Here is a 20,960-nt window from a genome sequence, read left to right as displayed (position 1 = left end):
CTGTCTAAGCTTAGAGCCTAGTTATAAGATTAAAAACCACCATTCCAGTGTTCATTCTGGGCTGCACAAGTGCATCATGAGCATTCACTGTAGTGTTGAAGTACAGACAAAGCTCCATGTCAGCACAAAAGCTTTTTTTTTTTTAAAAGTGAATCTGAAGCAGTCAACGAAAGACACCTGAACATACCAAAGATGTAATAGTTCAAAGGAGAAGGTTTAAAGAGACCTGACCTGAAGTAGGAAGAGTTAACCCAAGATTTTCTTTAAATGGCTCTTTTCTTCTCCCTCACTATACCCTTCCTTCCATACCCTTCACACCCTTAGTATGAGCCCCACATGACAAAAATTTGTTCCTAGCCTTTAATCTGGGATGAGATAGCCTGGAAAAAACAACTGCAGCTTTTTGTATACTCAGTGCTGCCACTTTATTTTCTTTAAATTGTGCTGGTGGATAAGATGGTAAAGAGATGGCCGTGAGCCAACACTGCAGCAGAACCAGTTACCCAAGGTACAGTTACAATGCTGAACCAACCAAATTACTACAGCTGACAGGTATATGGTGGATATCTGTGATGTAAATACTGAAACTAAGGTAACTTCTGTAGCCTAAAGAATTTTAGAGATGGGGGGGTGAAGAAAATTCAGATTAGATTAGTGTCATGGTATCGTTTCAACCAATAATGCTAACAGTTATTTTAAAAGGAAAAAAAAAACAACTAGATCTCAGACATTTCCATCTGTAACAAAATGAAGCTACCCAGTGACTCAAAATGTGGTGGTAAAAATCTGAAGTTTTTCTGTTAAATACACAAAAACAAATTCCTTCTACTAGCTCTTCCCCAGCCTCCTCCCTCCCCTGCCTTTGCAAAAAAACAAAAATAAACCCCAGACCTACTATCTCTTGACACTGATCCCATACAGAAAGCAGTTGAGGAGCAGCGTGTTTATTCTTTTCTTTTTGAGGAGCTATGCAATCCATGATCTGTCCTGAAGTTTCACAAGTCAACCCAAAACTGTGTGTGAAACAAACCAAGGAATCCACTTTGATGTAACAGCAGGTGTGTGTGTGTTTATTATTAGGTACACGCACACATCAGCTTTGTCACATTTTTGACAGTAACAAGGAACTGGTTGTCCCTGCCTCCCAAAAAAGTAACAGTATGAAAGATAAGAAAACCTACTTCAGTGGTCTCATTTCCAATCCCTGCTAAAAGGACACTGATCTTAACTAGTTAAAAATATTTTAATTCAACGTCCATTTTCTGAGAGAGAAATCAGCATTTAAACAGCATGTCCTGAGCTTTCTAGTAAACAACTCTTTTATTAATAATTTAAAAAGTTTCTTTGTTCTCTTACTGATGTTTAGAAGGGTCTTTTGGGCAGATCCAAGCAAACTAAACATATTTTGGCCCACCTCTTTCTTCCTCTCCTTCCCTTCTATGTATATATTGATGTGCTGGCTATTGTGTTTAAGCTCCACTGCAGCTAATACTAGTAAACACTCTCTTGAAAAGACTGAGTAAGAGCACTCAATACAAGAATTATGGCATCATTCTATTGCAAAAGACAGGATCTGCAACTGACCAACAAAGTGAAACAATAGAGAGTCCAGTCAAATGTCCAAAGTGAACAAGCGAGGAGGAGGGGGCGGGGGGAGTAGAGCAGGGGAAGAGGGTAGGGAGAAGGAAGAACCTACATTTCTCTCTCAGGGATAGGTATCTTATGTGTTAATTGTAACACTAGTAGGTACAAAATTTTCTAGATACAAGTGTGCTGTTTTTGAGTCTATGTCCTGTCCATTTTACTTACAGACCATCCCTTCTGAGAAACCAGATTCTGCAAAGCAACATACCATCCCATGAGACAAAATGCAGTTAAAAGAAAGGTTTGTATTCTAAGCAGCATTTCACTTCCCCCCACCCTTCAGTTTAAACAATTAGTTTCAAATAATGTGAATTAATTTCCTTTAAATTTAAATGCCAGTTAAATTCTCTCTCATTTGTGTAGGCTTTCAAGAGAATCACAAGCCAGATCCATTCTGGAATAAGACTATTTTGAGGCTCTGTTTTTGATGGTTACTTTCTATTAAACATTCGGTTCCAAAGGAACTGTTGCATAATTTGATATACCAGACAGTTACCTGTTGGTGGACATACTGTTGGGGAAGCTAGCCATATGTGAAACACAAAGCTAGATCAATCTATAATAGCAGCTAGAAAACAAGTTTTTAATTAAACACGTCATTTTATAGATTATAGAGAGAGGGCTTGAAATGTGACAAGACAGAACCCCAAATATGATAAAACTGCATCCACAGCGTGAAATCTAATCACATTCTTGAAGGCCTTTTGTTTCTGAACCACCTTACCACTCAGTAAGTCTCATCTACCAAATAACCAGAAAATTTTTTCTCCTCCCTTCCCTAACATTAACACAACTTCAATCATAGCAACAAGAGCAAGACTGAGGTCAAAAATATATGCACTGTGAACATTTCCATCTGCATCCCACTGTCTTTGGGCTTCTCTACGTATTGACTTCACATATGAAGACATATTGTAACAATGAAATAAGTTTTGCTCTAATGTATGGGCTGTTAGTTTTATCAAAATTGTCTACACTGAACATACCCCTATTTTATGTAAGTAGCATTCTTAATGCCCATGTTTTGATCACTATCCTTCCAGCCAAATGCTAGATAGATTCCCTACGAAGACAGCAAATGCCTCTGATTGGGGCCAGGGTTTGCTATTAAGTGTACTGTCCACCAATGGAGGAACATGCTGCCTCTGACAAATTCCAAAACCAATATACAACAAATTAAAACAAAGCAAAACTCTCAAACTTATATACCAACTCAAAAGAACAGTCACATACTTAACTTCAGTTTGATGGAGGAAAAATAACATTCCAAGAAATACCACAATAGAACAGAAGTTTGCAAATAGTGAGAATGATTGACAGTGAATTCATATTTTATAATCTGACGTGCACTGGAAAATAAATTATTCTATCACAGTAATCTGTACTATCTTGTGTAAATGAGTTTTTGTTTAGACCGGACATCCACCTCAGGATATTATGATATACTATTAAAAAGAAAAGGAGTAGTTGTGGCACCTTAGAGACTAACAAATTTATTAGACATAAGCTTTCATGAGCTACAGCTCACTTAATCAGAAACTACTACATGCCACAAGGGGCCACAACAGTGGTTCCCTTAACCCACCCAGCAATATTGTTAATCTATCCAACTATACTCTTATCCCAGCAGAAGAATCTGTCCTTGCTACTCTGACTACTATTAAAGTAGACAGTAAACAAACAAAGGTGATTTATTTACATTTCCCCAAAACTGAATATTTGTAGCAGATCAATAAGACAAGTTTAGGACAGACAGTGGTTTAACTCTCCAACCTGAAGATAAGAGGAAGTCAATCAAGTACATGAAAGGTACAGATGTGGTCAGAAATTATTGATATTAAACTGGGGAAGGATAGTACAAATTAGAGACTGAATTCCTTACATCCAACATTCATGTTAAATAAATCATACTGAAGCTGCAGATTTTATTGTTCTTGTAAGGCTTCACCAAGACAAAAAAGGCATGAGTCCATTTGACTGGCCTACCTTTGCTTTAAAAGTTATAGAGCAAGAAGCTCTTAGACAAGCAGTCAAGTCAGTAGAACGCAAGAAAAACCTTTAAAAGTCATAAAGGAATTTAAAATGAGGTTTGTAGTTAATTACATTCAACAGCAATATCAGCTACAGAAAGGAACAGCTATCAAAAAGAACCATTTTTTTTTTTTACTATAAATGACTCAGCCTATTATTTCCAAAGTTTTAAAAGATATATTACTACATGTTCTGCAAATAAAAAGCCTATGAAGTTTTAGCTACTTTAAAATATTAAATGTGAAAATTAGATTTCTATGGCCATTCACTATGAAAGGGCCATCATGTCTAAAAACTACTATCTTAAGTTTTCAACACAGTCCCCTTCAAAAAGGCACAAGCTTATAGATCTGCTCAAAATTATGGAGGAGAATAAACTCCTTTACAAAACAGTGTAGTGCCTGCAAGACACGTAAATAAGTCAGAAGCTCAAATCCTACCTGAGTTAACTATTTGTCAGTCATCTAATTAGGAGCTAAATAGGAAGCAACATCAAAGAAAAGCTGGCAGAGATAAGTCTGTTCTGTGAACACTGACTTTTTCTAATACTTGCCCCATCTGGTACAATATTCCCAATTTTGTCATCCAGAGGTCAAGGTCTACGGTACATATTATCACCAGGATATACAAAAGCAAAAAAAAACCAACCCACGCGTGTCCAGGTTTTCATCCTCCTCCGCCCCACATACAGAACTGGGCCCAGCGATAACTGGAAAAACAGATCAAGGGAGGGCGACGAAGGATCCCACCACAGGAGAGGGTGACGAAGAGCAGCATTTGCTCGCCTGAGTGGCCATCTGCTGTGAAGCGCCCAGCGTGCGAACGGAACACTCGGGCCGGGTCCCCACGCAGCGATCGCCCCACGCCCCGCACGAGCTGGGCCGAGTCTGGGGGCAGGGTCGGCTGTAACCCAGCGACCCGCCTCGCCCCTTTCCAAGGGCACAGGCAGCAGGGTGCGGGGCAGCCCCCAGCGGGCTGGCGGGCGAGCACGCGTCGCCGGGGAGACCCGACTGTCTCGGCTTCCCGCCCCCCCGGGGGATGCTGGCGTCTCCGTCCGGCCCCCCCAGCAGCAGGGCCAGGAGCGAGCCCCGGAGCGGGCAGCTATGCCCGGAGCTAGGGGAGTGTCTGTCCGTCAGTCGCTGCTCCGCGGCAGGCGCCTCCGACTTACCTTCATCGTCGAGCTCTAGTTTCTCCAGCATCCCTTCAGAGGCGGCCGGGGGCTGAGGAGAAGCCGGAGCCGCCGCAGCTGCCGCCGCCTGCGGAAGGGGGAAAACGGAGAAGGGGATCAGCATCCAGGCGCGGACCTACCGGACCCGCGGCGGCATCGGACGCAGCCCGGCGTGGCAGAGGCTGAGCCGGTCTGACCGAGGGGAGTAGCCGCCGGGCGGACGCGGAGGGCGGCTGCTAGCCCGAGTCCGTATGGGGATGAGGGACGGGATCACCCTCCAGCCTGACGGGGCTCGATTTGTGCTGTCTCCTACACGCACTGGGGGAGGGGAGGAGGCGGGACCTCCCCCCCCCACCCCCGGCGGCTGCTCCCAGCCCATTAACCCTTTACAGCCAGGCCGGGTAGGACTCTGTCCTTTGGAGAGGCCGCTGGCCTGTGACGTGGGAGGTCTCGCGTCTCCTCAGCATCCTTCAAGTCAGCGAGCTGCCGTTTACGGCCGTTAGATTCCACAAGCAGCCAAAAGAACCTTTCGGTGAGAAAGTTCCACCCCTTCCTCCTCACGGTCCCCCTTTCTGGGGCCTGACCGGGATTTGGAACATTCCGCTTTGCAGCAATCAAGCAGGCTGCTCTACACAGGAGGGAAGGTAACTACCATTCACACAGAGAGCGGGAGGGGGGGGAGGAGAGACCGGTGGTTGTGCTATTGCTACTTGCACCCTGGGTCAAGCCATCCACCTTTCCCTGTCCAGCCTGCAAGGCGAGGGCGGGCTGTTAAAGCCGCCTGCCATTCTTCCCAGGGTCGGGGTAAGGTAACCTGCCAGGAGGAAGCCCTTCCCCCGACAGCCGGCGTTGGTAGTGTCCGATATATTTACCTGCTAAGGCGGCCGTGAGCAGCCAGTCCCACCGCTGTCTAGCGGGGGATGCTGGATCCCACCTCCCCACTGCCAAGGGTGGGCCACCTTCACGAGGCATGTCTTTCTCAGGCTGTCCTGCAGACCAGTCCCCGCTGCAGTCCCTGCCCTCCCAGGCGTGTCCCGGGTCCTGGTGTGCCTGGAGACCCCATCCTCCACCTCCCACAACATGCCTCTCACACCTACTGTAGGCCCAGCCTCCCAGGACAGCGAGGGGCCCAGCCTGGCTGTGGCACTGTGAGACACACAAGAGTCAGACCCCAGCATTACAGCGGGCCCACAACATTCAGCAAGTCCCAGCATGCAGTGGTCCAGCTTGATGCCAGGGGGCCTGGTTACACTGCATGTCAGACTGTTGTCTGTGCAGGCCCCATTTCTCTGAAGTAAAGATAAAGATGAGTGTCATCTGTCCTATTCTGTACTCATGAAACAGAGATGCTGTGGTAAATGAAGCTGTAAGGAGTGTGGGGACCGGATTTTGGACAGATGGAACAAGTGGAGTAGTCTTCATGCTCCTGGTAAGTTACTGTACTGTTGGACAAAGTTTGGACAGCCCCTTTTAAAGTGATCATTCCATTTTCTTTATGAGTTTCTGCTACACAGGTGCTATAGCTTGTTTAAATACAGCAGGTCTTTTCCACATTAATGACCAGGTGTAAAATATTTTAAGGTTCTTATTTTACCTCCACTTTTCTAAGTCTGTTCATATAAAGTACACATTTTTTAAAGTAAGGGTAATTAACCACTGGAAAAGTTTACCAAGGGATGGGATAGATTCTTCATCATTTGAAGTTTTTAAATCCAGATTGGGTTTCTTTCTAAATGAAATGCTCTTGCGCTTAATCAGAAGTTATGGTCTTGATGCAGGAATTAAAGGGTGAAAGTATATGGCTTTTATTATGCAAGAGGATAGACTAGATGATCATAATGAGTCTTTCTGGCTTCATAGTCTATAATTTAGAAAATGAATAGACTAAAGTTGTTAGTCACTAAAGTGTGGATGCTTTAGAAATGTTCAGCATAAATCACACTGGCTGAGACAGGGTAATGTAAATAAAGTTTACATTATCAACCTTCTGAATTAGCATATACTTTTTGTGGCCCAAAATCACGGATTGCTAGCAACTGGCAGAGACAGGTCCAGGGGGATTGAGTTCTTCTGCTTACCTTGTTACCTAACCCCTTCTGCCTCTTCCTCGGAGTTTTCATTTTAGTTCTTAATGGTTGTCTCTATTCATCTCTACCCTCTTATTTAACTGCCTTTTCCTGGGACAGCTACTGACTTATTTGTCTGCAGGGCTCAGAAGGAAACCAGGCTTCTCTCTGCTGTAGAGCTTCAAAGGAAGCATTCCTTCTCCTTAGAAGTAGGTTCTCTATCCCTTGCTGAGCTGTGGCAGCAGATGCTAGTAGACGTTAGAAATGCTCCATGATGCAGAGCATGGTGCTTCAAAGGAGTCATAGCAACCATGTAGAGAATACTAAGGTTTATTTGGCTCCCAGTCACAGGCACTGGCTGCTGAAGGTGAGGAAGTCTTCCAAGGAGAAGGCGGACAGAGGACTAAGGCATTCAATATTTCTTGCTTTCCAGCAGAATAACATGCACAAAAACTAGGGAACACCACAAAATGTGTGTTAGTGAGAGTTAAGGGTTGAGAAGGGAGTACAGAACCTTAACAATTCTAGCACAGTTCTGCATGGCAGCTGCAAAGAAGGAAAATAAGAGCCTCAGGGGGGTTGGGTGACTGCTTTCTACCCCTAAACAAACCCCTTCCAGTGGACTTTAATATGAACCTTCATTTGCTCAGGAAGTAGGAGTGTCCAATTCTTGGTCATAAGAAAGACCACCATGAGGACACTGTGTCAAGTTTAACTCCAAACAACTTGTGTGTTGTTTTTTGTAATGGTGAAATATTATGAATATATACCTCAATGAATATTGTAGCTGATCAGCCATATAAACCACCAATACTGCATACACTAAGTAGCAATACTTCAGAACATCCACAGCATTTTAATTATATCTTTTATTTCAGCTGTGCTTAACCCCCCCCCCTTACAATTTTCCTTTTATATCAGTTGTCTTGATATTGATCAGGGTAAAATGTGCTTCTTACCAAATTTTTTTTGTTTGTTTAAAAAAGAACCCCAAAACCATTAAGGTGTCACCCCAACTCAAACAAATATAACCCAGTGCCTGTAGTGGCCCCTGCAGTTCTGTGGGGAGCTATCACAGCTCCAGCTGGTAAGGAGCTGTGAAAATTCTGGGAGGAGGAGCAAGGTCAAGGGGGACACCTACCCTACCCCCCCCCCCGTCACATAGCAAATGACACCCATTTGGAAGAACGAAAAGTAAACTTGTCAGAATGAAGAACACCACTGACGTGTATCTTAACAAAAATATTTACCATGGAGAAAAAGTTGTGAAATAAGGTTGCCATCTCTGAGTTACAAAAAAACAAGACATCTGGGATAATCCTGAGCCAATAAAACTGAGTACCCTTGCAGACTTTTCAGGACAGCTACCTCACAAAAACAAACAAAACAAACAAAAAAAATTCTGGGAAAACCCAGACAAGTGGTGGCCCTACTATGAAAGTAAAACTTCCAATAAAGAATACATACATTTCAGGAGAAAAATTAATATTGATAGGACTAAACTAGTAATAAAGCATGTTTTTGTAGGATCAGGGAATTAGCTACAGAAATCTGGTTTATTTTTTAATTAAAAAGGATATAAATTATATATAGCTGGAAGTCCAAAAGGGTATTGATTGTCATAGCAATATCATAGGGCATGTTTCTAGTGAGGTCCCACGGGGATTGGTTCTTGGCCCTAAGCTATTATAACATTTTCATTAATGACCTGGAAGAAAACATAAAATCATCACTGATAAAGTTTGTAGATGACACAAAAATTAGGGAAGCAATAAATAATGAGGACCGGGTCACTGATAAAGAGTGACCTGGATCGCTTGATAAGCTGGCTGCAAGCATACAATATGCATTTTAATATGGCTAAATACATCTAGGAACAAAGAAATGTAGGCCACACTTATATGATGGGGGACACTGTCTTGGGAAGCAGTGATTGAAAACGATTTGGGGATTGTGGTGGATAATCAGCTGTACATGAGCTCCCAGTGTGCCACTGTGGCCAGAGGGCTAGTGCCATCCTTGGATGCATTAATAGGAGAATTTCAAGTAGGAGTTGAGAAGTTATTTTAACTGTGTGTTTGGAACTGGTGTAACCACTCCTGGAATACTGTGTCCAGTTCTGGTGTGCACAATTCAAGAAGAATATAGATAAATTGGTGAGGGTTCAGAGAACAGCCACGAGAATGATTAAAGGATTAGAAAACATGCCTTATTGTGATAGACTGAAAGAAGCTCCATCTATTTAGCTTAACAAAAAGAAGGCTCAGGGATGACTTGATTACAGTCTGTTAGTATCTACATGGAAAACAAATATTTAATAGTGGGCTCTTCAATCTAGTAGAGAAAGGTATAAAATGATCCAATGGCCAGAAGCTGAAGTTAGACAAATTCAGACTGAAAATAAGGCTTACATTTTTAACAGTGAGAGTAATTAACCATCAGAACAACTTAGCAAGGATCACGGTGAATTCTCCATTGCTGATAATTTTAAAATCAAGATTGATGATTTTCCAAAAAGATATGCTCTACGAATTATTTTTTGGGAAGTTCTATGGCTTCTATTATACAGGAGGGCACACTAAATGATTGCAGTGCTCCCTTCTGGCTTTGGAATCTATGGATCTATTAAACTATGAATAGATGTTTGATTGGAAAGAAAAATTATGCCAGATTTTAAAATTATGTTTCTTTTTTTAACACCACACAATAAAATACTAAATACCCAACATTTAAAAAAAATTCATATGTTGTTTGTAGCTTACATTTGACACACACACCCTGAAAGTACACAACGTATTTCACCTGCTATAGTACATAATAAGCCATAAGAAGACATTTAGGCCCAAATCATGCCATAAGCTCTATGCCAGCAAACCTCACAATCATCACTGCAGGATCAGAGTGTTAATTTTTTTGTGGGAAAAACTGTATCCAAGCTGACAATATGAAGACAAATTCAATGTAATTTAAAGATTATTAACCCCTAGTAATATTTGCTAGTGTATACGTAACACTACATTGCGGATAGCTGTTTTACCAAAACGACACTGTGCTATAATTGCCTCTGTACTGCTCATAAATGCAATGGAAACTAAGAATCTCCATCCTTGCATTGGAAATTCCATCTTTCGCTCACCCACTGTGTAGAACTGATCAATGAAATTGTTTTTAATTGTTCACTTTATTAATATAACTTCATAAGTAAAGTTTTATGAATGAAACAACATTCATTCATAAAACCGGTTACCCCAATAACTGGCTAATTGAGTTTCACTTTCAATCCAATTGCTGCTTAAATCGCTGAAACTTGCAACATTGTAACTTCTGTTCACTGTTTGCCATTCCTTACACTTGTCCATATTGTAACTCGAACTCCACTTTAACTTGTCCCAAACTCCATTTTAAAATGCGCACTCCATTTTGTAAAAGCTTGCTGCAACCTTCATTTTTGCAAAACCCTGCTGTAATCTTATTAGTTTAGTTGTCTGAATGAGGTATGTATGGATGATGGAATCAACCTCCAGCCCCAGCCCGTCCTAATGAAATAAAGTGTAAACACCCAAGGGCTGAAGATGCAGACAACAGCCCTGACAAAGTAAGAAGAGTCCACCCTCAAAAGAAAAGAACAATTGAAGAAACATCAAAGCCAGGTCCCAGGCTGAAAGTCCTGTCTGCAATTGACTGGTGATCAATCACACTGAACCCAGATTTCAGAGTAACAGCCGTGTTAGTCTGTATTCGCAAAAAGAAAAGGAGTACTTGTGGCACCTTAGAGACTAACCAATTTATTTATAAATAAATTGGTTAGTCTCTAAGGTGCCACAAGTACTCCTTTTCTTTTTACTGAACCCAGAGGCAGCCTGACACAGCAAGACCTATAGACTCTGGATTCAAACTAAAGCCTACAAAATGGATGGGTGAGATGGAAGACTTTGGAGGGTGACATTCTGCTGCCAACATGGAAGGGTATAACAACTGTGAGCTAGCCTAGCAGGATACTGGCATGCTAATATTCTGAGATCAATGAACTACGTCAGCACAAAAGGATGAGTCATTAAGGTCTAGGAGAAAAATCTGTTCTACCCCAGACAGGGCTGTAACTCCCATTACATTGATATGATATGGCATAATGTAGGAACATCTGTGTATTTAGACTATTTAATCTGCTGCCACAAAAGGTTTCTAATAGCTCCTTTAGTCTGTACTAGGTATAGTATAGACTAGTTTATACTAATATATAGTGTATGTATTAATATACTAAGACCTTGTCTAGACTAGGAGTTAAAGGTATGATGTTAGAATGTGTTAGATAACGTTTTAAGTCTACTGTAGGCAAGGCAGTGTATACTTGAACATGCATTAAGGTTACTGAGTTTGAGCCTAGGCTCCCCATAGGCTTATCACATATCAAAGGCAGTGTGTGTCTGGTCCACATTTGACTTTTCAAATGTGTTAGAACATGTCTGTCTCTCTCAAGTGGATCTCTTCAGTTACAGCTGCCATAAAACCAACTGAGCAAATTCTTTACCTCTCAGGGGCGCATATCCATAGTCTCTCGAGACTGAAGGATGCCTACTACCCCACCCTGAAGCAAATACTCTCCAGCAACCACACACCACACAACAAAAACACTAACCCAGGAACCTATCCTTACAACAAAGCCCGATGCCAACTCTGTCCACATATTTATTCAAGAGACGCCATCATAGGACCTAATCACATTCGCCACGCCATCAGGGGCTCGTTCACCTGCACATCTACCAATGTGATATATGCCATCATGTGCCAGTAATGCCCCTCTGCCATGTACATTGGCCAAACCGGACAGTCTCTACGTAAAAGAATAAATGGACACAAATCTGACATCAGGAATCATAACATTCAAAAACTGGTAGGAGAACACTTCAACCTCTCTGGCCACTCAGTAAAAGATTTAAGGGTGGCAATTTTGCAACAGAAAAGCTTCAAAAACAGACTCCAACGAGAAACTGCTGAGCTTGAATTAATATGCAAACTAGATACCATTAACTTGGGTTTGAATAGAGACTGGGAGTGGCTGGGTCATTACACATATTGAATCTATTTCCCTAAGTTAAGTATCCTCACACCTTCTTGTCAACTGTCTAAATGGGCCATCTTGATTATCACTACAAAAGTTTTTTTTTTCTCCTGCTGATAATAGCTCATCTTAACGAAGTAGCCTCTCACAGTTTGTATGGCAACTTCCAACTTATCTGTATGTGTGTGTGTGTATATCTATATATCTTCTTACTATATGTTCCATTCTATGCATCCGATGAAGTGAGCTGTAGCCCACGAAAGCTTATGCTCTAATAAATGTTAGTCTCTAAGGTGCCACAAGTACTACTGTTCTTTTTACTACTACTAATACATCTTTAATCCTAATCTAGACAAGCTTTGAAGCTATTACAATGTTAACACATTTGGGTTTTAAACCAACAGTGTTCAAAATAATTTAAAACTTTAGATGCTATGAGCCAGATTCTTCATTATGCTGCAGCCCCTCTAGTTTGATCTGTTTTTATTGTGTAAAGGAACAGTGCTCCTGCCATACATACTGGTATCTTTCTGATATACTGTAATTTCGTAAAACATTTGTTATCCATTATTGCAAAACAAAACTTAGTTGTTTTGCACTATAGTGAAACAGTAAATGGTTGGTTTATTTTTGAAAATATATATTTTTGAAAATCGTCTGAGCATTTTCCTTCTGTGTTAGGTTACAGCTCAGAAGTTATTAATGTCTTAAAAACAGGGGTTTACAACCAGAATGCTGACACAGTCAGAACCTTAATACAGTTCTGCTAGCAATCTTTATGGAGGCAAAGTAAAACAAACAACTGAAGGTTAATAGAATAGCAAAAGTCATAAAAATGTGATGTAAACAAAATAATTTTGGGAAGGGGAGAGCTTAAATTGTAGTACCAAATTGCTTACTTTTTATTGCTGTGTTCTTTCCCTAACGTTTTAACATTATAATTAATGGGAATTACTCATATTCTGAAGGAGAAAGTCTATCCCCTGGATTTTATATACAGTTATAATTAATATATTAAAACAACATTTAACATTTTCATCTCCACAGCACTTTACACACATTAATTAATTCCCCCAAGCACTTCTGTGATGCACATAAGTAAGTATTATCCCAACTTTTCAGACGAGGAAATTGAAGCAGGGAGGGTCTGATTTGCACAAACCCATAGAGGAAGTTAATGAAAGGGCTGAGATTAGAATTGGATAGCTCTTGGCTCCCAGGCCTGTGCTCAGGCCAAACAGCCCTGCCTGTCTATGTATTGCCATGCTGGAAACACTGTTTTCATTCACAATTTTATGCCCCATGAAAGCATCATGGAGGTAGAATGTTAAGTATGGTGGAAACAGGATAGGAAGGAGCAAGTACCTAATGCTGCTAAACAGTGGCCCCTTAACTCAATTCAGGATCACTCACTGGCTCTGAAGAAATCCCATCCAGTCCTGCTTGGGTAGCAGATGCTATATCGGGTCTGAGTTGGGGAGCAAAATAGGGGATCCTAGGAGCTTTGAGACAGACATATTGAAAGGTAAACCCAAACACCAGAAAGGCCCAAAGCTGCATTCTTTATCGCCAAAATCTAATTGATTTCAGTAATGGTTTTGGTTGTGGCTTAGGCCCTAAATGTATGAGTGACAATTTCAGACTTAATATGTACAGCAATCCATCATATGTATTAAAAAAAAACAACCTTAAATGTTAAAGAGTGTGGAAATGGAAAGTAATGTATCCACCATATTTCTCCCTACCAACTACACACTCATTATCACTCCGGCCCATTGGAGCCGTCCAGATTTTCTTTGTCTTCATGCAGGTGTTTGGGAATGAGTGACAGGGGATGGATCACTTGATGATTACTTGTTCTATTCATTCCCTCTGGGGCACCTGGCATTGGCCACTGTCAGAAGATAGGATACTGGGCTAGACAGACCTTTGGTCTGACCCAGTATGACCGTTTTTATGTTCTTATTACCATTTTGGGGTAAGACTGAACTCTTAATTATCAGTGTGTATACACACAGATATAAAAACATTAAAAGGATTTTTTAAAAGTTCAACCAGTCCAAAAACGTGAATCCAAAAAACTTCAAAAAAAATTTTAATTTTGCAAAAGGCTTAAAAATTCTCTTTCATAACAGGATGCAGCCTGTCAAATTTCAACTGGTTTGTTTTGGTTTTTTTGCCACATTAGAGGAGGCTGAACATCAGCCTTATAATAGAAGGCTTGCTTCATCTTAACTATTAAGAGATGACTCATCTCTCCATATTAATAAACTAAAACATATTAGTGATATTTACACTCTTACATTTACAGCTCTTAATCACTTTAATAATCACATGGAAACATAGCTGTTAAATTTAAAAACATGTCATAATAGAAATTTCTACTCAAACCCATATATGCTTTTAGCCATTAGCATGTAGCCAATAAATATAGCCAAACAGTAGATCCCAATGAATTTAAAAATCAGAACTAATCCTTTTACTTAATTTAATTGCTTTTCAAAAGTTGATGGGTAATTTATAAAAAATATTCATCAGTTACTTTTCTCATACACCAAGAGACTGCTTCTGCACAGATGTAAGGATCCAAGCGTACTTACAACTAACAACTGGGAACTTGGCATGAAGAACTAGCTCCATCATCTCATCTCCCATGGGACTCTGGCTGTGTGTAATGATCTGCCTATGCACATTTGATTTCAGAATCAGGGACTAAGTGAGCTGTTGATAATCTATAGGAACATATGGATAACATTTATTTGCTTTTCGCAGGAGATTAAAGAGTACACCCAGGTCACAATTGAGCAAAGCATTAAAACATTCTTAAATCCATCCATGTTTAGGAATGCATTTAAGCACATTAAGTTTAAATGCATGCTTAAGCAATGCCTAAAGTTAAGCAGGTATTTCCATGCTTTTCAGAACAGGGATGGACTGCTGAATCAGGGCCCCAATGCAGAGGAATGTCGAGTAATCACTAGAAAGCAGATTCTGATACCACTTACAGTGGTGTAAAACTGGAATAACTCTGTTAAAGTCTATGAATCTAGGAATATTCTTAAAAGGCTGAAAACAGTTCTAGGTTTTGCCAGTGTTGCCATGAGTAGTTTTCTTGGTAAAGCTTTTTCTGTTAAGCTTGAATGCACTGGAGTCAGTGGCAAAAATCCCACTGGGCTTAATGGGACCAGGATTTCATCCCATGTGATTATTCTAGTGGTTGCCAGGTCTCATAAGGCCTTCTAACAGAGGATACTTGATGTTTTGTGGATTACAGTTTTTGAACTGGGTGCAGTGCAGTGTCTATATTACAAAATAGAGCTGACTATTAAAATAAGTAAATTTATTATATATGCTCCCCAGTGTCCACATCATCCAACACATTAATATCAAACAGAGATGGGATAAAACTGGGGGAGGTTTTGGCAAGAGCTCATTTCTTCTGTTTTTGCCTGCAAACACCACCAGGGATGGTGTTGGCTTTGGGCCCCATTTTATCTAAACTCTCCAATTTTAAGGCAATTTATATACAGTTTTGGATCATCTCTAGAAACAAATTTTTAGGCTTAGTATGTAAATTCTAATTGAATACTCTGAGTGTTTCCTACATAAGAGTGGGTTAAATCACCTTCTACAAATAAACACATCTTTGTTTGCCTTTTTCCCAGAGAACCAGCTTTCACTTTAAATTAAAATACTCTAAAGCAAGTTGTGTTTGAGTAATACAAAAAGTTACATATTAATCTACAATGACTAGGTAAAGACTCAGAAAAACTTTGTTGCAAACTACAAGTCTGCATGAAACAGATTTACTAAAGTATTGCAAGAAAAGTCTTAGCTTTCCTTCATTAAAGAAATGTGCATTCCCAGACATGCATCAAAAGATGTTTGTTTTAAAGCATTTCCACTACTCATTGCTTCCTTAGCAGAAAAGGCATTGACATTAGTGTTCCCGTTATGCTTGGGGACCCAATTGTACAACTGATAGTTTAACAGTAAAGTTTAATGTCCTTGCAAGTACTTCAAAGAAGGGAAAAAAACTCTTGCTTTTTGAAGTCTAATAGATTTGAGAGCCACAAGAAGGAATTCCCATCTAAATGCAAATCAAGGCACAACCATTTTGAATGCACGAATAGTTACAAATGGTAATTTTTCCACCATTTGCTAATGTTACATGGTACAATTACAGTCTTACACAACTGGAGTGTTTAACAGCTATTCTCTTCAGAATGCAACAGTGCATATTTTAGTTTTCTCTAGTCATATAATAAGCCCAAAATATTCTTATTATGTAGCAATGTGTTTAAGCAGATTTAATTTAAAACATTGTTATTCCTTGTTTCTGGTTTAATTAGTCTTGCTCCAGAAATACATAAAGACTAAAGCGGTCAGAAAAGAAAAAGGGTTAGATCTGCTCGCTGACCTATGAACAAAATCTCCTACTTGTCTGCTAGAGTGTGAATTGTGGAGAACTGATTTTCATAGTTTATTAGCAGCCTGATGCACTGGATGTAGTAATGCTGAGGTTAGCACCACGGTGTGGGTCCTTATCTTTCTCCATACAAAAATGGGAACTGCATGTAACTATACAGTGAACTTTGGACACAACACACATTTCATTTACAGGGTGCAATCCACCCGAGTGCAAAGGGATGGTCACAAGCTCCTCAGCACCACTAAAACCCTGGAGTGTATGGGTGGTTTTGCACAGAACAGCTGTGCAGGAAGTGTGGAGTTTCCAATAAAGGATCTCTTTACACAAAAGTACACAAGTCCAGATTTCCCAGGGAGAGCAGATTTCACGATCCATTATGCATTTTTCATGGCCACAAATTTGGTAGGGCCCTATACATTGATGATATCAACTGAAGAAAAGGGTCCCAGTTTGACGGTATCAGGCTGTTGCCTTTCAGCAAGGCCAGGCCCAATCCAATGCTTCCCCAGACAGTGGACTAATTACCAGGCCTACCTTGGCATGGTCAGAAGTGTATGTCTGGGGACAGAGTTAGAACTGAAGGCGCTAATGATTCATATATTCCTGGAAACACTGATTACCATCAAACCGTTCTGGCAAAGGATACCCAGGGACGCTACTGGGGGTGGATTCTGCAGGTTATGCCCACAGCGTTATATTCTCAGAGCGGTGCTGGCTCGCCTGCTCCTGCAACAGTTGGTTCTCAGCAATTGCACAACTTAATCCTGTTGTGCTAGGCTGGCAGCCTGGAGGCAGACTGCCCACTCAGTCAAGCCTGGTTCTTCTTGGAGCCGAGATTGGCCAATTGGCTCCATCCATATACCTTTCCTAGGCCAACCTCTTAGGGTAATGGTCTGCACAAACTGTTGGGGCTGGGATATTGGCACCGGGTCTAGTGGATGGAGCAGGAGTTAGTTGGGAGTTGGGCCAAGGGTCAGAGCTGAAATCAGAATCATGAGTTGAACCAAGAGTCAGAGTTGGAATCTGAGACTGGGAGCAAGGATCAAGAACCTGGAACAGGTCAGAAAAGCAGAAACAAGGCAGGGAAGCAGTAACCAGAAGTCAGGTGAGAAGGCAGGGTCCAGTGTAGCAGGCAGGTAGAGCCCAGATGTGTGGACAACTTTCTTGTTTCTTTCTGAGTTGGAGTAGGAAGCCCTCACCTATCAGAGATCCTGATGTTTCTCCAATCAGACCCTGGGAGAGGCCTGCCTGATGTAGTTTCAGGTTTCATGGTCTCTCCACTCAGTTGGTTAGTAGCAAGCCACTGGGTAGGAGCAGGAGGTGACCACTGATTGGGAACTCCACAGACCCAGGTGCAAGACTCATGGAGTGATGACATTCTGCACCATCCCCAAAGAAATTAGTAAGGAAGGGGATGTCTCATCCAAAAAACTGCGTTCAGCTGTTTTTCTTCCCTATCTGGAGGGGATGTTATAAAATTGTCTCGTGTCTTAAAGGGCTTTTGAAACATTAGATGCTATAATTATTGTTATTTACTGATTGTGTGCGAAGGTGGTAGCAAACAAGACATTCCAGTTTGTATAGAACGCAGCGTCCCAACCTGTTACCAGAACAAATCCCTGAGAGCACTGCACACATCAATGCTCCATGCCCTCCACTGGCTCACTTCTGGTGTTGAGAACAGAGCATTGAATTAATCTGAAAGGTCCTCAATGGGTTGGACCTTTCCATTCTTGACCCACAGTGACAACTGTGCTCTTCTGGAACAATGCAGCTAATTATGATGGAGGACAAAGCTTGTGAGAGCCCACAATTGTGAAATGACCAAGAATTAGTGGTCATCACAAACCTTACCTCTTTCTGCTCTAAGTGCAAGGCACATTTCTTTGGCTTTGCTGTCTCTAACAAACTCATAGCAACAGATTTTTTTTTTTTTTTAAAGAAACCTTACCAACACAAGACCCTCCACTGCACATGACTCTTCCCCTGGAGAGAAGAAGATAAGAGAATAAACAACAAGTGACGGATATGCAATCATGTTGATTGATTCACTTACTGGAAAGTCCTCAGAGAACAGGTGCCGACTCCATGGGTGCTCCGCGGCTGGAGCACCCACAGGGAAAAAATGGAGGGTGCGGAGCACCCACCGGCAGCCCCCCCATCAGAACCTCTCCCTCACTGTGCCTCCCACCTGCCACAATCAGCTGTTTTGCAGCGTGCAGGAGGTTCAAGGATGCAGCGTGCTTGGGGGAGGGGGAGGAACGGGGCGGGAAGAGGCAGGGCAGGGATATGTCGGAGAAGGGGTGGAGTGGGGTCTGGGCCTGGGGCAAAGCTGGGGGAGAGCACCACCCCAGCACATTGGAAAGTCAACGCCTGTGCCTCAGATACTATGGCGATGAGCATGATATAAGAACCTATATAGAATAGTATATAGAACAGAATGCCATTTCCTAAACTGCAGGGCACATCCCCCCAGGGGGCACAAAGAACTAGCTGAAGTAAGGGCACAGAAAATGTGTAAATTAAGATGTGTGTGTATTTAATAACATACAGCAGGGCTGAAGAGCAGCACAATTGGTTTCATTTTGCTGAAGGGTGATTTAGCTTTCAAAGGTTTGAGAAATTCTGGCCTTTCAGAAGAGAGAAGTTTAAGGACAAGTTCGACAGTCTTCAGAGCATAATGGAAAACCCACCTGCTCCCACCATATTCAAAGAACAGAAAATCTCATGTATGTGTGCACACACAAATAAATTAGGAAGCAAAGTGCCCAAGGACTGGGAAAAAATAAAAAAGGAATTCACAATAAAGTCTGACATTGATAACATGATGCCAATCTTAATTATTGTATTTGGCACTTAGAGGCTATGGTTGATGGGCCTCTTAGAAACAGCACATTTTTCATAATTTTTTGTGAAGGAAGGCTTCCCTGAAAGGGTTTTTTCTCCATCTGCCTTGACACATCACTAGAAGTTTGTATTCACCAGCAGTCCCAAGTAGAATTGTTTAGATGGGGAATGCTTTCCCAGTTTACCACCATTAAATAGTCTCCCAGCTGCAGCTGTTCTGCCATCCTTATCCGTAATAGATATAATATTAATTTCAGTAGTTAAAATATTAAAACAGTAGGCTACATTGTGCCTTCAATTACGCCTGTGAATCTCTACTAATTTCAGTGGAAAGTAGGGGTGTAATAAAGAATTTACCCCATTGTGAACAATTAAACTATCACCATCATATGTGAATAGTAAGCTCAGAGTCAGGAATGAGGAAACTGGATGAAATGGAGAACTTACTATTCTGAAGCATTTTTACTATATTTTCCCTACCGTTCTATTGTTGAGAATCTCAGAGAATCGATCCTCCTCCTGAAGCCACTGGGAGTTTTGCCACCGACTTCAATGGGAACAGTAACTGATCCATAACAGAAAGGCTAACTTCAGGACTCTGGAGCAATTATCTTGCACAAACATAGAATGCCCTTACAGCATCGTGCCACTGAGTTAAGCACAAAACTTGCATTTTGGGCCATAAAATTTTGGCATCTTAGTACAGCTCTTCCAACCAATATGTAACAAAAATGTAATGCTTTTGGTGAACATGTCTACAATATATAAAATGGAAACCATTTTAACCTGTTTTGCTAGTAATAAATTAGGACACGCAAACACATGGTGAAATTGTTTTTGAGTACACATTTCAAGGCTGAATTGCAAAGGTTATATATTTGTGGGGAGAGAGCTAGAGGTATCTGGTTAAGATATCTGATGCTATAATACACATTACATACATCTACAAATGTAGGAATATTACTGTGACCCAAAAAACTCTCACTGCCAACTGGCAAGGGAGTTAAAAGAATATCCTGTACATTCTGGCTCATCAAAGAATGTCATATGATGTCTTAATGAAAGCCAGCATCATGCTTGTTGGTCATTATTATCAACGTGAAATGTTTGTACAAATACTACATAAGGAGCTATGTACGTATACCAAAAATGTGTTTTAAAGACTGTATCAAGGCAGAGTTGACAAACAGGTTTTCTAGAAAAGACAAAGGGGGTGATGTCTTTTATTGGACCAACGTCTTTTGGTGAAAGAGACAAGCTTTTGAGCTACATAGAGCTCTTTTTCAGGTCTCTTTCACCAACAGAAGTTGGTCCAGTAAGAGAAATTACCTCACTCACCTTGTCTCTCTAATATCCTGGGACCAACATGACTACAACACTGCAAAAAACATGTTTTGTGTCTGAGGAAAGATGTTTATTCATTTGTCTCTGTCAGCATGTGAATAAAGCATTGTAAGCTAATACAATGGCTACACATCTACATATGAAGTAAACAGGGGGAGATGAAATCAAAAGGGCAGCAGCACAGCACAATGGGAACTATCCTGACTCAGTACAGACAATGAACTTTAGGGATATAAGAAGGCAAAAAGACACCCTTTGATCTTCCAACTGGAAAGTAAACAGGCAGTGTGTTTACATTCATGAAAACTGGATCTCTACCTACCTCCGTGGAAAATGCCGCAAAAGGCTTTAGGCGAGATAAACTTCTTT

General features: G+C 41.1%; 1 protein-coding gene and 1 long non-coding RNA gene across 17 annotated transcripts in view; one reads left to right on the top strand and one right to left on the bottom strand.

Annotated features, from left to right (window-relative positions):
- Nucleotides 1-20,960, bottom strand: part of PRKAG2 (protein kinase AMP-activated non-catalytic subunit gamma 2) — a 386,915-nt gene that overhangs the window by 92,714 nt on the left and 273,241 nt on the right. For 8 of the 11 annotated variants that reach the window (XR_007354878.2, XR_007354879.2, XM_048837547.2 and 5 more), the window contains one exon: nucleotides 4,844-4,931. The exons of 1 other annotated variant lie outside the window; for it this stretch is intronic. Coding sequence is in view for 8 of the 10 variants with exons in the window: in XM_048837547.2 (XP_048693504.1) it covers nucleotides 4,844-4,931 (88 nt within the window). In the remaining 2 variants the exon portion in view is untranslated. Of the gene's footprint in view, nucleotides 1-4,323; nucleotides 4,540-4,843; nucleotides 4,932-5,369; nucleotides 5,437-20,960 lie in introns of those variants that run through there. 2 more of the 11 variants (XM_048837552.2, XM_048837554.2) reach the window with 2 other exon arrangements.
- The window catches only part of LOC125631218 (uncharacterized), a 45,995-nt gene continuing 29,965 nt past the window's right edge, over nucleotides 4,931-20,960 (top strand). For all 6 annotated transcript variants that reach the window (XR_007354881.2, XR_007354880.2, XR_007354883.2 and 3 more), the window contains exons 1-2: nucleotides 4,931-5,487; nucleotides 6,188-6,272. This is a non-coding gene — a long non-coding RNA (uncharacterized LOC125631218). The remainder of the gene's footprint in view (nucleotides 5,488-6,187; nucleotides 6,273-20,960) is intronic.

Source organism: Caretta caretta, chromosome 2 (genome assembly GCF_965140235.1).
Source record: "Caretta caretta isolate rCarCar2 chromosome 2, rCarCar1.hap1, whole genome shotgun sequence".
Lineage (NCBI taxonomy): Eukaryota > Metazoa > Chordata > Testudines > Cheloniidae > Caretta > Caretta caretta.
The sequence above is the reverse complement of the archived record's forward strand: the minus strand, read 5'-3'. Positions and strand labels throughout refer to the sequence as shown.